A 16,220-nucleotide genomic window follows, 5' to 3' on the forward strand; every position below is an offset into this window, starting at 1 on the left:
ACTCAGGCCACTTCTCTTACCTGCTCACCTCAAATTGTAGGAAACACCTGCCAGTTGAAAAGAAACAGCAAGGTACAGAAAAAGAATTCTACACTTAAATTCAGTGGACATGGGCTCAGACCACATCTCTGACTCTAGCTGTATGGCGGGTTGGGAATCACTTCTGAACTTGTTTCCTCATTTGTAAAATGGGGTGATGATGACAACACTTGTACTGTCATAGGATAATGGTAAGAAAAGTGCTTTGTTGACTTTAAAGTTGTGTGAACGGTGAATTATGACTCATTCAAATTCAACTACTATTTGTTTGGTACCTCAAACATTTCTTCACCCGGAAGCAAAGCACATGAACTGTGATAGCAGGAAGGTAGGGGCAGCTACTAGTAAGCCAAATGAGGGCACCAGTCTCTTTTCTACTTTGGGGCTAATAAAGGCAGCCCATCCAAGCAGGACAAGCCAGAACCTCTGGGCTGATGTTAGGTTGCCCCACTATACAGGGATGGTTGAGTTTATGTGTTGTGAAGGGTGTACCACAGAATCAGCCAAGACCTCAGTGTCAGGGTTGTGGTTCAGTTGTGTCTGACCCTTTGTTTTGGGGGGTTTTTTGTGGGAAAAATATTGGAGTCTGCCATTTCCTTCTCCAGATCATTCTATAAATGAGGACTGAGGCAAACAGGGTTAAGTGACTTGCCCAGGCCAGATTTGAACTCAGAAAGATGAGTCCTCCTGATTTTGGGCCTCACCACCTACCTGGCACCATTAGGGATGTACTGGTAAGTATTTAACAGCCAGCTTCAGTTTAGCAACCAGTTTAATTTGCATTATTAACATTTTCTCCATCGCTTTCTTAAGCCTAGACAGTCAACAAAATGATAAATTGAGTTCTATTTTGTAGCATTTGCCAATTTCCATGGTGTAAATACTCACACTGAAAATTTTAGCCATTTCAAGCTGACTCCAGCATACCCCTAGCTCTAGTCCAATCTATACCCGAACAAGAATTCACTCTAGAGCAGTCCCAGGAATTATTCATCCAACCTTTGCTTGAAGACATCTGGGTAGATGTCTACCTTTCAACGTAGCCCATTTCACTTTTGGAGAGTTCTCATTCATAGCAAGTTGTTCCTCATGTTCAGGCAAAATCTAGCCCTCTGCAACTTCTACCCATTGCTCTATCCTCAGAGAACAAGCAGAACGAGTCTAATTATCTTTCCGTGTGACACCCCCTTTAAATACTTACAGGTTCATAGGCTTGAGAGGTGGAAAAGAAGAGATCACCCAACTTAGAGGCTCTTTACCTTTTTTTTCCATGGGCCCCTTGGGCAATCTGGACCCCTTTTCAGAATAATGTTTTTAAGTTCACAAAATACTTAAGATTACCAAGGGAATCAACTATACTGAAATGCAGTTATCAAATTTGTTTAAGAAAAACATTTACAGATGAGGAAACAGGGCCAGAGATGTAGTCATTTGTTAAAGTTCATATACTTAGTAGGTAACTCGAGGTCTGAACACCCAAGTTTGACTTGAAGATAGCTATCCTGCCTGATGCTGAGTAGAATGCTATACCAGGCAATGGTAGAGAAATACAGGTTTTAAGTAACTTTCTGCCCTTGAGAAACTTCCAGACTAGTGGGGCAACTAAGACACCATTCGCGTACCACCACCAATTTGAATTTCTTTAGCACTTTTAAGTTATAACCCAGGAACACTGAAAGATAAATGGTGTGTGCTAAAATCCCCATTTTACAGCTTCCAAAACTGAGGATTTGCCCTGGCATGCACAGCTAACAAGTGTTGAAACCTGAACTTGGGACTTGTGAATCCAAATTTAGCAATCCTTTGGTTATACCACACTCTTTGTCTCAAATACGGGTTAGCTTTATGTTCCTGGCTTTAAGTTCTCAAACTTCATGTGCCCAGCCTAATAAACCCCGCTACTCCATCTAACATTTATAGGCAACAGCTGATTTTTATCAGCCAGTTTGCTCTTTCATATAAGCAGAGTTTTATGAGGGTCTTCTGAGCTGGCTTATAATGTGATGAAATGTCTGCAAAACTCTACCATAAATCCAGGGAAGCTGCCAAGGGCAGGATGTGATTTTGCAGGCACATTTTTCCCAGCTGGAAGGCCCTGTCCCTTTGCCGAGTTTTCAGTTTTGCACTTGTCTCTTTTGACTTGGACAGGCTCTTAGACAACTCGCGGCTTCTTTAAAGGCAGCTGAGAAGTGAGGGGTAGGAAAAATGGACCAAAAAGCTAATCTGTGCTAAAAATGATCCTGGACAGATGTGCCTCTCTGAAAGCTCCTTTTGATGCAGGCTGCTGTAACAGAGACATCAGCCTGAATGGCCACATGATCTCTGAAGGGAGGACAGTGCCAACTCAGCAAATTATTAATCTTTTCATTATTTGGGTTGAGTTGTCACCCTTCACACTTGCCAAAGACCTTCATCGTCTTTCATTAGTTTGTTAAATTAAGAAGCAACTCTTCAGTTCCTTTCCCCAGATGTTCTCCAAACTTGACATCTTTTTCCAACATCTGGATCGTCCTCAGCAAGGAGATGGGGTTTGAACAGCCTCCAGATGAGGTGAGGCCCAGGTGCTTTCTATAAAGGCCAAGGTGAATGCATGGTTTCCAAAACCTCTGAGAAGCTGAGTACTAACTATATATGCCAGGGAATTTTCCTCCAAAGATGGCAGCACCTTCTCTATTTTTTGCCAATAAGCCATTAGGCCCAGCTTGGCTGGACTTCCACATGTCAAAGGATCATAGGATTTTAAGGCCAGAAGTGGCCTTAGGAGATGTAATCCAGTTCTCTTGTTTTACAGATGAAGAAAATGAATCCATATTTTCTAATTCCCAGTCTAGTGTTCAGCCTCCCCATCCTTCATTACCTTTTCCTCAACCAAACACAGCTCAGTGTTCCCCTTGGTCCTGAAGACACATGCAGTCCTGCCTCCCCCTCCCCCAGACTTTTATTCTGTTTCCTTTAGGACTCTTTCCTCTTGCCTTCCTGTTCTCCAGCTCCCCAGGATCTGGAGATGAACCTATGAATGGAATGCAACTTGCCTGTCAGCTATGAGGCCTGCCCAGCTCCCCAAAGGCTTCCTCTTTCCCAATCCTCTGGTTACAGCACATCCCTTCCACTCACCCTGCATGATGATGATGGCGCTTGGAAAGGAGAAAATGCCAACATCTGCCTTGTGCAACCCTGTCCAATTTGACAGCCCTGTCAAGTATGCCCCTGGGGCTCCCTCCCATCACCTCCTGGAAGAGACAAAAAGGGTTTATTAACACACTCAGCTCTTAAACTTTGAAGAGCTTGAGCGGATACTGTGATCAGGGATTTCTCCATGAGGGGGGTCCAGCTCCCCTGATCTTCTTCCTACTAATGGAATGGAGATGAGTGTGGCTGAAATGGAGCCGAAGCCTGGGGCAAACACTGGAACAACTGTGGTCAGAAGAGCCCTTCAAAAGCTAGACCGGATGCACAGTCAGTACATAGCAACAATGCAGAAGGCATTCTTCAGTTTCCTATGGGCACGATTTTGGGGGAATTACAAAATTTCGGGGTTGGAAGGGATTGGAGAAGTTTGAGAAGCTACTCTGACCTGTGCCTAAACAAAAATCCCTTCTACCACTGCTGATAGCAACTGATTGCCTAGGCTTTAGTTGAAGACCCCTAGAAAAGGAAGATGCACTCATTAGATAGTCCTTTCTAATTTTGGTTAGAAAGTAGGAATCAATAAAATTTCCCCATCCCAACAAACCAAGGGCAACGCTCATCTTTCTCTGTTCATCTCTCATCATTTCAGTATCCTAGCTGTCATGGGAACATGCTCTTTCCTGCTGGTACCCACACCCAGGGACCACAAGAGCCTGTGGGGGGAATAAGAGGAAGAGGAAGCCCTGAGGTCTGCAGAGGAGGATGGCATGATCCCTGTGGGAATCTGGATCTGAATGTGTGTTCCTCACAGCTGAGCATGCCAGAGCATTCAGAACCTGAGGGCACAGGCTTTGTAGCTTGGGTTTGTTGGAAGGGAGAGAGACTGAGAATCCTGAAGCCATTGGCTAAGGCAAAGAAGCACTAATAAAATTCCTTTTCCTGCTTCTGAGGAATAGCTTTCTCTGGGGAACAGAGAAGGTAATAGTGAGCTGAACTAGACTCACAAGAAGATCAGTGGAGAATAATGAGAGAATTTGAAATAGTCCACCAACAGCAGCCTGGAGAAGCATTGAAAAGGTACTCATCTGATGTGAGATAAGGAGCTACATGGTGTTGTGGGCACATCCCAACAGAAGAGAGACAATAATGACCTTCATTGGAGACATGGATTGGAGAAGCCTTAGTCACTATGGGCCATAAGAGACTAGGACTATGTTGGTTGCTGGTTGGGAAATCTGGTACAAATTTATTTGCCTTCTCTGACTTTATAATGAACTTGTTCATTCTTTAAAGTCTTGTGAACCAGTGAGCTTGTAAAGGGAATTGGTGACCACATCTTAAGAAGTGTGAAAAGCTCAGATTACTGGTGTAAGAATAAGCACATCCCAGAAGTGTACCTGGGCCCTTTATGTCAGAAGAGAGTCACTGACACAATGGTTTCACTTACATGAAGTTGAAATGTCACTCATAATTTTCAATTGCTGCTGCTGGTTCTACCATCTTGAACCATGCGGAATAAATTAACCTGTCTTCCACATGACAGACCTTCAAATACTTGAAGACCTCCCTAACCCTCAGTCTTCTTTTATCTAAGATAAACATCCCCGTGCCTTCAACTAATCCTTGTGTCATGATCTTAGGTCTCTCCACCATATGGGTTGTCCTTCTATGGACACTCTCCAATTTGCTAGTGTCCTTCCTCACATGTGGTACCCATTACTAAACACAGTTCTCCAGCTATATTCTGACCAGGGCAGAGATCAGCAGAATGATCACTTCTCATTTTCTAGACAAGGGGTATCTGGTTTTCGCTGCTATTTTGCATGGTTGACCCATGTTGCATTGCATTCTTCTGAACTTCTCACATATTGTTCACATCTATTCTTGTCCAGCCATGGCTCCCCTACCTCATACTTAGACATTTATTTTTTGAAGTCAGCTATAGCACTTAACATATCTCTACTAAATTTCATCTTATTAGATTCAGTCCTTTGTTCTCACCTGTCAAAATAGTTCTGAATCCTGTGTCATCCAGCATGTTAACTGTCCACCTTAGGTTCATGTCACCTGCAAATTTGGCAAGCCCACCATCAGTGCCTTCATTAATAAAAATGTTGAATACAACAAGTCTAGGGACAGATCTTCTAGTGTAGAGACCTGATCCCTGCCCTCAGGTTGCTCATGGTGTGGTACAGGAGTTAAGACAGAGATATTCTAATGCAAAATGGAATATAGATGCCATTTGAGTGGTATTAGCATCCTTTGTTAGTTCAGAAAGAGAAACTGATCACTTCCAGCTGTAGGGTTCAGGGAAGACTTCATGGAAGAGGAAACATCTGTTCTGGTCCTTGAATGATGGAAAAGATTTCAACAGGTGGAGATGCATTGAGGGCAAGGAGAATGATTATAAAGGACATTCCTGGGATTGGGACAAGTGCAAGCAAAGGCATGGAGGTAAGATGAGTTTGAGGAATAGCTAGTAATCCAGTTTTACTGGAGATAAGAGTGTGTGGGGCAGGGAGAAAGGAGGACAATGAGAGAGAAGACTGGAGAGCTAGACTACAGCCAAATCATGGAGGGTTTTGAATGACAAGATGAGTGTGGACTTTATCCTTTAGCAATGGGGAGCTGCAGAAGGTTTCTGAGTAGAGACTAACTAGATTAGAGGGACACATTTCCTGTTTTCTGATGAAAGCTCCTCCTGAACCCGAAATCCATATATCCATGAATTTCTGCTCAGTTTTCTTACAGGGAGATGGAACTTCGAAGCAAATACCCCTGCCTGGGGCCTTGAATGGAGCTTCAAATTTAAACCATCTGGGGATAGGATGGCAATGCCAAAAGCATTTATCTCCTGCCCAGGTTTCTGCTGAACTTCAGTGTTTGAGCCCTATTTCTCTAACAAGGAGCAGTACTCAGAGCGTTGTAGATTTAGAGCTTGAGAGGGTCAGAGAGGTCATCTCTGTACCATCCCCCAGATGAAGAAGCCAAGGCCCGCAGAAGAGATGTGATCTGCCTTTGTTCACACAGGTAATAAATAACTGAAGTAGTATTTGAATCCATGTCATCTGACTTTTGGTTCAGCCTTCATAAGTCGCAGATTTAGAACTGCAGGGACCTTAAAAGTCCTCAAGTTCCATTCCCTCATTTTCAGATTAAAAAAACCAAACAAACTGATGCTCAAAGTTAAGTAATGTTTCTAGTCACGTAAGAGGTAAGACGCAGAACTGGGATTTGAATCCAGGTCCCCTGATTCCAAATTCAGTATTCTTTCCTCTGCTGACAATTTCATGAACTTGAGAATGGGAAAGGTCCTCAGAAGGCATCCGTTCCTCTCTCCTCTGCCCTCCTCCAGAACAATGATCTCCTTTACCAGCATCCTCAGCAAGTGCTTGTCTGGAGTATGTCTAAAGCCCTCCAGTGACTTTCAGGCAGCTCATTTCATTTTTGGAGAGCTCTGAGTGGGATGACTTGTTTTTCCTAAAATCAAGCTGATCTGAGGTTGCTGTCACTGTTGTCTCCGGCCTGCCACCTGCTTCCTGAAAGCTTCTCTTCAACATTGCTGGCCATCCTGGAGTGAGCAGACTAAAAAAGGGTCCTGATTAAGCAGGAAGGGAGGGATCCCACGCTTCCCTCCTTCTTGGGGTCCTTGGGGAGTGAGTTGCATGTTCTCCCCACAGGAGTGGAAGCAGCAGCTCAGGCCAAAGCAGAGGACAGTGATGACAGCCTTGGGCCCAGCCCAGTCACCACATTAAAGGTTGGGTTCCACCCTTTTTCTCAGCACCCCTTCCCCTACCTCCTAACTCCTGGCCTGCCCTCACTTCATTAAGGGTCATCCTGATAGATGGATTTGGAGGTCTTGTCCTCAACTCTCAGTTTGACTGAGAGTTTGTCAAGTTATTTGTCTCTTCTGAGTCTCTGCTTGCCCTCTCTAAAATGAAAAGGTCGGACTAGCCAGTCTCTAATATCTCTTCCAGTGCCTAAGTCCTATCTCTGGATCTCCAACACTACCACCATCTCACCCCCACCCCCACTCCCCAAATTTCCAGTTCCCTTGCTAACCCCTGGCTATGTCTGCTTGAGCCATGGATGAAGCGTCTGTGCCCTACCACAGACCCCAGGGACTTTCCCTTTATGCAGAGGTTCTGTCCAGTCTGGCTTCTGGTGACCCATCTCTGTGGTCACCTTGATGCCATCATCAGAACAATATCTGCTACCAATACACAGTAGAGAACATGTGCCTGGGGGACTCGGAGGTGTGTCATTTCCTGGGAAACACTTTGGCTGCACTTCAGAGGCCTGGCCTACCCAAACGGATATGAGCTGCTCTCCTTAGCCCACCCCCACCTTCTACCTCAACAGTCCTACCACAATCACAGATCCTGGCTGTCTGGGAGTCAGAACTCCAGGCCAGAGAGCTCCAGGTCCTCCCCCTACCCCATCCCACCCTGATGAGCTGCAGTATCAAATCAGGCCCCACTTTATCCCCAAACATTCACCAACACCACGCCCCCTCTGTACATCCCAGGATCCAGAGCTCTCAGGGCAATGGGGCAAGGATGGGGGTGGGGAGGGGCCTGGCAGAAAGAAACCCAGGTGCAAAAACCCTCATTGATGTGTTTGGGAGAATAACCACCCACAGCTGGACGGCTAAGGGCTCCTTTCTTTGATCCAGGCTGGCAATGACTGAGGGATGTTCTCAGCCCCATCAAGATGTTCATTTTGAAGGGCAGAGCTTAATGCCTCCAACCTGGAGGCCTCCAGCAGCCCTACAGTTCCCCCCTGATGGGGGTGGAGTGAGTGGAGCTAGAAACAGCTGGCCAACTCTGGGGAGGCACTCAGCCTGTGGCTCATATTCTCCAGTCAGTGCCTGATGTGACCCGTAATGTCTGCCTTCTGAATGCCTCTAGTACTTGGTCTGCCTCTCGTATGAATTTAATCATGTTCTGTATTGTAGTTATCTGGACAATAGAAAATGGGATTTATGGTGGCAAGGAGTCTTAAAGAGTATCTACTCTGGGCTGATCCCCTTATTTTACAGAGGGGAAAAAACCCCAAAACCTAGACAAGGCTTAGGAGGAGGGAAAAGATCTGCCCAAGATCACATGAATATTAAGAGACAGAGCCTGAATTTGAACCCACACCTGCTGACTCCAAATCCAGATCATTTCCCACTAAACCTTATGTCTATAGAAGTCTTATCCTCCTTCCCTGGGTGTAAACTCTATAAGGGTGGAAACCATATAGAGCTCCAAGCCTCTACCAAGGCACCAGCTAGGAAGCTCTGCACTTTATAGATCATTCATTCATTCAACAAGCCTTTAAATTTCTACTGCGCAGGTCACCAGCACAAGTCCTGTCATCATTTCTCTGGTGGCATGGTTTTCTTCAGCAACGAAGGACAAACACAAAATTCCTACTCCATGCCAGGCATTGTGTAACAGTAGGTGTCAAGGAGACAGAGACAAAAAAAGGAACAGTCCCTGCTTTCAGAGACTTCATATTCTATTGAGAGGAAATAATATATACGTGTGTGTACATATAATATGTATGTACATATTTGTATAAGTGTATATATATGTATATACACATGTGTGTATATGTATATGTGTGTGAGTATATAGACATATGTATGTGCACGTTATGTATATGTGTTTATATGTATGTGTATGTGTGTATATATGTGTGTGTATGTGTACATATATATATATACACACACACACAGAATACAAACAGAAGCAGCATGACATGATGGATAGAACTGACCTTAGAAAGACGTGAGTTCAAGTCTTACATCTGATGCATATTGACTGTGTAATCCTGGACAAGCCATTTAACTTCTTGGCATATCCTGTCCCCCTCACCCCCTCCGCCTTGACAACTCTCTGAGTTACAGAGAAGATGCTGACCTACATTTGTAGAAGGAGTTTCCTCACTAGAAGTTTACTACATTAAGAAATCGCAAATGCAAGTCTATTCCCATGCCAGATAGAGAGTGACATCTGATTAATAAATGTTTATTGAAATAAATTGGCTTTAGCCTGATTAGGTTCTATTTCAGACAAATGGGGGCCAAATGGACTTTGTGGGCTAGCCTGGGAATCTAACCACAATTTCTAATCTTGATTCTATAGGAAAGCATGCGGCCCCCACTGCCATTGAGAAGAGAATGGGATGACATTGAGAACATATGTTCGCCTCCCCACTTTGGGTTTATTGAGGGAGTAACATGGTATCTCAGGGAAGACTTCTATTTTATCTTGGTTAAATATATTGGTACATTCTGTTTTGACACAGCAGATACTTGCCAGCAAACAACCAGTCCCTAAAAAAGTTAGCTTAGTGATAATTAGCAGAAAGGACAGATGTCATCTTTAACTTTGACAATGTGTTAGCTAACATAAACTGTTTCTTGTAGAAGGAAATCTCTCCTGGTCCCAAGAAGCTTGTTCTGACCCAGCATAGACCAACTTTTCCTGAATATGGAATGCTCCCAAGTTAGCTGTCCGTATGTCTTCCTCTCATATACCCCAACCCAGGGGTGGGGAACCTATGGCCTCAAGACCATATGCGGCCCTCTTAAGTCCTCAAGTGTGGCCTGTAGGTTCCCCACCCCTACCCCTCCTTGGCCTGTGGTCCTGCTTCTCCAGTGCTTTCCATCCATCTTTGCCTGGCTGACCCACTGAAACTTCCGACTCACTTCCCAAACTGAGCTTATTAGCTCCCTCCTGCACAGATCCATATGTAGTAATTTTGACTCCTGGGGCAACCGCTGCTAAGGACCCACAATACATCCTCAAATCACCTTTGTAAGTCATTATTTGAAAATAATGCAAGAAGTAATTAAGACAAATCCAGTTAAATGGGAAGGAGAATGTGTTACTACAGTAGCTTAGGGGATAGAATCTCAGAGTTGGTAAGGACTTTCAACTCTGTCTAGTCCAGCCCATGGGATTCAGGGTCCTTTACTCTTTTTCTTTTTTTTCTACCACAGAGGTCTGAGTAAGGCTGCTTCCCCTATCAATCAATCAACAAATATTTATTATGTGCCAGGCACTATAGGGAGCACTGGGTCTACAAAAGTCAAAAGTGAGGTAGTTCCTCCCTTCAAAGAGAGTACACTCTGGGATTATTACTTTCCCCCACGGGACAAAAGCCTGGTTGCTTGTGGAAGGAAGGGTGGGAGAGAGGCTTGTGTGCCTTGAAAGGACGGAAGGGAGGTAGAGGAAGGAGGAAATCCTTGGTTGAGAACACAGGCAGAGTGTGCTGGGGGTTTCGTGTGTGTGTGTGTGTATGTGTGTGTGTGTGTGTGTGTGTGTGTGTGTGATTTCATTAAATATTTCTCAATCGCATGTAAATTTTTCATATCAATTTTTGAAAATATTGAGTTCCAAAATCTCTCCCTCCTGCTCCTCTATCCATTGAGAAGGCAAGCAATATATCGATTATACTTGTGAAGTCATGCAAAACCTATTTCCATATTGTTGATTGTCCTTCGTCCTTGAAGAGGATGGATGACGTCAGGAAGGTGATGACATGAATTGCAAGTGATTTGGATTACAGTGAAGCAGGGCTGTGCAAAGTCACCAGCCTCACCCTCTCCTCCAGAGACTTCTGGACCCAGTGGCCAGATATAGATCAGGATGCCTGGAGATGGCCCGGATGCAGTGGGAGACCTTGGCCTTTTTAAGCTAAGGTCTTTCCCAGATCTCAGTTTGTCTGAGGCAATTTCCATATTAGCCATGTTGCAAAAAGAAAACACACACACACAGACACAGACACACACACGCACAAGCACACACACGGAAAATAAAATAAAAAGGCATGCTTCAGCCTGCACTCAGAGTTCATCAGTTCTGTCTCTGGAGAAAAAGATAATATTTTTCATCATGGACCCTTTGGAATTGTCTTTATCAGAGTAGTTAAGCCTTTCACAGCTGCTCATCCTTACTATAATCGCTGTTATTGTGTATAATGTTCCCCTGGTTCTGCTCACTTGACTTTGCATCAGTTCTTATAATTCTTCCCAGGTTTTTCTGAAACCATCCTGCTTATTATTTTTTAATATGCTCTGTGGATTCTTTATGGGCCAAGGGAGAGTCAATGGGCTGGAGTCTGTTGTCCAGGCAGCAGCCAGGAGCTCAAGCCTCCTCTTCTCTGACTCTGCTCTGTTGAGTGCCTGTGTGAAATTTTTATGCCCTGAAATCTACCACCCTGGGACAAAGCCCCCATCCCCTTACGCTAGTTGTGGTTCTATTTCCAGACCTGCTCCCACTTACCTAATTCCCTGCTTCTGCCAATGTGACCATCATACAGTCATTTAAGCCAGAAATCTTGTTAAGTCTTCTTAACATTTCTTCCTTCCTTAACCTTATTCAGTTATAAAAGTCAATCAGTTCACATTCCCAGTGTCATCATTACCCCCTTCTTGGCAGTGGGGTATCAAAGAGCATGTTTTCCCATCCTCCTTCCAAATTCTTGCTCTGGTCTGTCTCCTTGCCACTCCCATTCCTACTCCCCATAGTTCAGGCAGTTATCTAGTCCAACCCATACAGGAAAGGAATCCCCACTAGGTAGCCCAATCCACCATTCCACTTCTGAACAGTTCTGTTAGGAAAGAAGGAAAGGAAACAAGCATTTATTAAGGTCCTACTATATACACTATGCTAAATGCTTTGCAAATATTATGTCACTTAATCCTCATAATGACCCTGGGAGGTAAGTGCTATTATTAAAGCCATTTTACAGTTGGAGAAACTGAGGCAGGCAGAGATTAAGTGACTTGACCAGGATAACATAGCTAGTATCTAAGGTTGGATTTGAAGTCAGGTCTTCTTGTCTCCAAGATGAGTGTTCTAAGCACTGCACCATCTAGCTGCCTAACGTTAAGCCTAAATTTGCTTTTGTGTACCTTACACCCATTGTACTTGAGTCTATCCTCTGAGGACAGACAGAACAGGTGTAAATTCTCTTCCATGTGACAACCTTTCGAATTATTGAAAGCAATTAGCTTGTCTCTTCCCTTCCCTGCCTGAGTCTTCTTTTTTCCAGGTAAAACATCCTTGGATCTGTCATCCTCAGATGGCTTAGACTCAAGTCCTTTACTGTGCTAGCTGCCTTCTTTTGGATGCTCCAATTCATGGGTGTCCTTCTAAAATTGTGGCACCTAGAACTGATGTGTCTGATAAGAGCAGAGTACAAAGACACCATCACCTCCTTGTTCCTGTGAGTTCTGCCACTCTCCACACATTTCAGGATCTTGTTCATCTTTTTGGCTGTCATATCTCCCTGATCACTCATATTAAGCTAGTAGTCCACTAAAACCCCCAGATCTTTTTTGAGACAAACTGTTGTCTAACAACACCTCCCCTATCTTGTGTAATGAGGATCTGGCACACATGCTGACTCTATCAGCTCCGTTGACTAATGAAACGTTTCCCCATGGGGCACTCTGGAAGAGATGGCTTCCTGGAGCATTGCAATAACATGCAAAGGACTTGCTTTGCAGACACCACAGAGCACATGTGGACGTTCTGTATCTGGTTCCATTAGGCTAACCCTATTTTGGGAAGAACCATTTTGGTTTGGCTGAGGAGCCAGAACCTTGAGTGTCTTCCAAATGGCCCAAGTCCGCTTCATCTGCTTCCCTATCTTTGATCCATTCAATTTGAGGAAGCTGAGGGATTCTTCCTCTTGGCAGCTGGTGAGACACTGTGCTGTAAGAGGAGCTGCCTCAGACCCTACATCCCCAACGAGGTCAAGTGGCCTTAAGAAATGGGCTGTGATCCTTGGTTTTTTCTTTCTTTTCTATTCCACATGCAGGGGGTAGAGTCTTTGACCAGGAGAGAGTAATCCACAGGAATCTGGGAGTGGAAATTAAGGATAGGTGTTACAGCTGCCCAGCCTCAATGTCCCAAGAAGCAAGAAACAATTCTCCTTAGTGACCTCCAGGACCCCACCCCCATGGAAAGATGAATCCAGCCATTATGCTGAATCTGGATGTGAGCTCAGTGAGCCCAAGGTTATACAGAAGCTAAGCTACATTGTGAGTCTCCATCCTTGGAGACTGAGGCCATATAGGGCAGACCATGTGTCAGAAGTATTGGGAACATTTTATAATTTATTTCTGCTGTACCTGTGAAGTAAACTTCCCTTTGCAAAAGCTAATTGATGTCAGGAGGCTAAATGGAACAGGGCTGCTAATCTCTGCCTTGCTAGGAGCACACAACCAATAGGGGCTTGAGCCAAGAACAGAGAAAAGAGATACCCCCAAATCTTTAGGGTACCCTAGAATCCCAAATGGAGATGTAGGCTATCTGGCCCTGGGGGAGTGAGGCCAGAACATATATGTTGGTGAAACTGTGCCAGTTTTTGGTAATCATCACTTCCCTTTCTAGATCTTTGCTAACCATCTTTTTTTTCCATGATCTGTTCTAGATTTTTTCCTAGGATTGAAAGTGAAATTCACTGACCTGTAGTTTAGAGACTGTCCTCATTCCTTTCAGATGGAAGCAAGATAAGATAACAGAGAATGAATGTATAAGAACGGTACGGACTTGGGAAAAGGGGGCATTTTAAGCATCAGAATGAACTTAGGCTGTTGGGGAGAGCTAAGAACAGCAATAAATAAATATCTGTATCTATTACAGTTGTGTGTTTTTTTCTTCTCTTTTCCAAAAATTATGAATTAATTAATTTTTGGTTTTCAACATTCACTTCCATGAGATACTGAGTTATATCATTTCTCCCCGTCCCTCCTCTCCCCCTTCCCTGAGATAGTGTGCAATCTGATGTAGGCTCTACACTATTATACTTGTTACGATATATCTCTTACATTTGTTTTTCTGAAGTAAGTTTTTTATACCTAAGACTTTGTAGTGATTCTTATTAAGTTTCCTCTTAGTAAATTTGCCCCCAAACTACATCTGGCCTGTCGTGAGCTTTTTGGATGCTTACTGTCATCCAGTGTGTCATCTGTCTATCCCTCCCAGCTTTGTAACAACCTGCAAATTTCATAAGGTGGTTGTCTAGGCCTTTGTCCCAGTCATGGATAAATACCTTAACAGCACAGAGCCAACCACAGATCCCCAGGCTACTCCACTTGGGATTAAGGTTTGCATCCCTTCTCCAACTGGTTCTTAATCTATCCAACTAAAGTATCATCTAGTCATATCTCTTTGCCTTCTCCAAGAGAGTAGCATGATATCTTCCCAAAAGACTTTCTGTAGGTTCTCCCCATGCCTGGAGTGGATCCTTAGTAAAAGGGTCTGTAAAACTTGGACGCAGTCAAAAGACCACACCCAAGGACCTAGAAGGCCACATGTGGCCTTGAGGCCGCAGGTTTCCCACCCTGGACTAGATGGTCTCCAAGGTGCCTTATATCAGGTCTAATTGTTGTTAGGTTCCTTATATCAAGCCTAATATGTTGCTGACTTTTTGTGACCCCATTTGGCAAAAATACTGGAGTGGTTTGCCATTTCCTTCTCTAATTCATTTTACAGATGAGGAAACTAAGATAAATAGGGCTAAGTGACTTGCCCAGGGTCATACAACTGTTCTTGTTCATTTTTGAAGAGGACCAAGGACATCGCAGGGTGATGTCTTGACTTGTGGGTGAATTGGATTTAAATTAGGCAGAACTGTGCACAGTCTCACTCTCTTTTCCAGAGTCATTGGAGTCCACTGGCAAGTGTCAAAGACTAGATTTGAACTGAGGAAGCTGAGTGTTCCTGACTCTTGGTCCAGCATACTGTCTACCACACCACCTAGCCGATCATCAGGCCTAGTAGCAGCCTCAGTACTTACTAGCTGTATGACCTTGGGCAAGTCATGTAACCTCTGCCTGTCTTAGTTTCCTCACCTGTAAAATGAGGATCATGGTAGTACCTACCTCCTAGGGTTGTTGCAAGGATCAAATGAGATACAGTTTGTAAAGTGTCGAGCCCAGTGACTAGCACAGAGTTGGCACTTGATAAATATTTGTTTCCTTCTCTTCTAAGACCTTAGCTGTAACTCTTATTTTTAAAACTGTGTTATCTAGTTTGAAAAAAAAAATAAAGAGAGAGAAGAAAGGAGAAAGAAGTGTCTGAAATCTGTTGAGAGGCCAAACTCTGCAGAGCATATGGAGAAAGGAATCCTCTTTTCAGGAATGTGCACAGAGGGCTTTAACTATCTTTCCAGCCCTCTGCAGCCAGGCATGCCCCAAAGAGTCCTTTTAAGGGTGCTCTTCTCCCCAATGTCTCAGACCCAGGGAGCATTTCTGCACAGAGGGAAAAGGCAAGTAGCTCTTCTCCTTCACTGGAGAAAGTTCCATCCTTCTGGGCTAGAGAGAGCTCTGTCCTGCTTACAGTATGGACAACCATAATAATAGTAACATCTTGCACAGTGCCTAGCATATGTTAGGTATTTGATAAATGCTAATTGACCAACTGGCTGGTGAGCCCAATGGTCTTGGAAACTGAAGATCAGAGTTCTAGTCCTCCCTCCAATATTGCTGACTTGGTAGTCCTGGGCAAGCCAGGAGCCTCAGTTCCCTCACCTGTAAAATGGGACTAATATATCCTTGAACCACTTCTTAGAATTGTGGTGAGGGCATTTTGTAAAGCTTGAAGCTCTAAAAGAATGTAAATTATTGGTTGTGTCCTAAAGAAAGGTTACTCTGCATGTCTGCATCTGATTTGTTCTACTAGACTAGTCAGCCAACAAGGGTTTATTAAGTACTTCCTGTGTGCTGGGCACTGAGATAATCAATGCTGGAGATACAAAGCAAGGGCAGAATGTGGTGACTGCCCTCAGGGAGCTCCTATTCCTTTTTCCCCCATAAATCTCTTTATTCTCAATCCAAAGCCCCAATTTCATAGGCTTAGAAAAACATCCACGTTAATGACTATGTAATTTACTTTTATTTTTTCCTAATTATTTTTAGTTTTCAACATTCACTTCCACATGAATTTCAGTTCTAGATTTTCTCCCCATCTCTCCCCTCCCCCCACCCCAAGACAGCTGTGCATTCTGATTATCCCTTCCTCTCATCTGCCCTCCTTTCTGTCACA

The 16,220-nt window shown here is 44.0% G+C and overlaps 1 protein-coding gene across 1 annotated transcript in view; it reads left to right on the forward strand.

The window, feature by feature from the left end:
• AIRIM (AFG2 interacting ribosome maturation factor) overlaps nt 1-13,814 on the forward strand; it is a 30,510-nt gene extending 16,696 nt beyond the window's left edge. Inside the window, exon 5 of the mRNA XM_072610006.1 lies at nt 13,606-13,814. Within this exon, the coding sequence (XP_072466107.1) occupies nt 13,606-13,646 (41 nt within the window). The 3' untranslated portion in view covers nt 13,647-13,814. The remainder of the gene's footprint in view (nt 1-13,605) is intronic.
• Nucleotides 13,815-16,220: the final 2,406 nt, after the last annotated feature.

This window comes from Notamacropus eugenii, chromosome 5 (assembly GCF_028372415.1).
Source record: "Notamacropus eugenii isolate mMacEug1 chromosome 5, mMacEug1.pri_v2, whole genome shotgun sequence".
NCBI lineage: Eukaryota > Metazoa > Chordata > Mammalia > Diprotodontia > Macropodidae > Notamacropus > Notamacropus eugenii.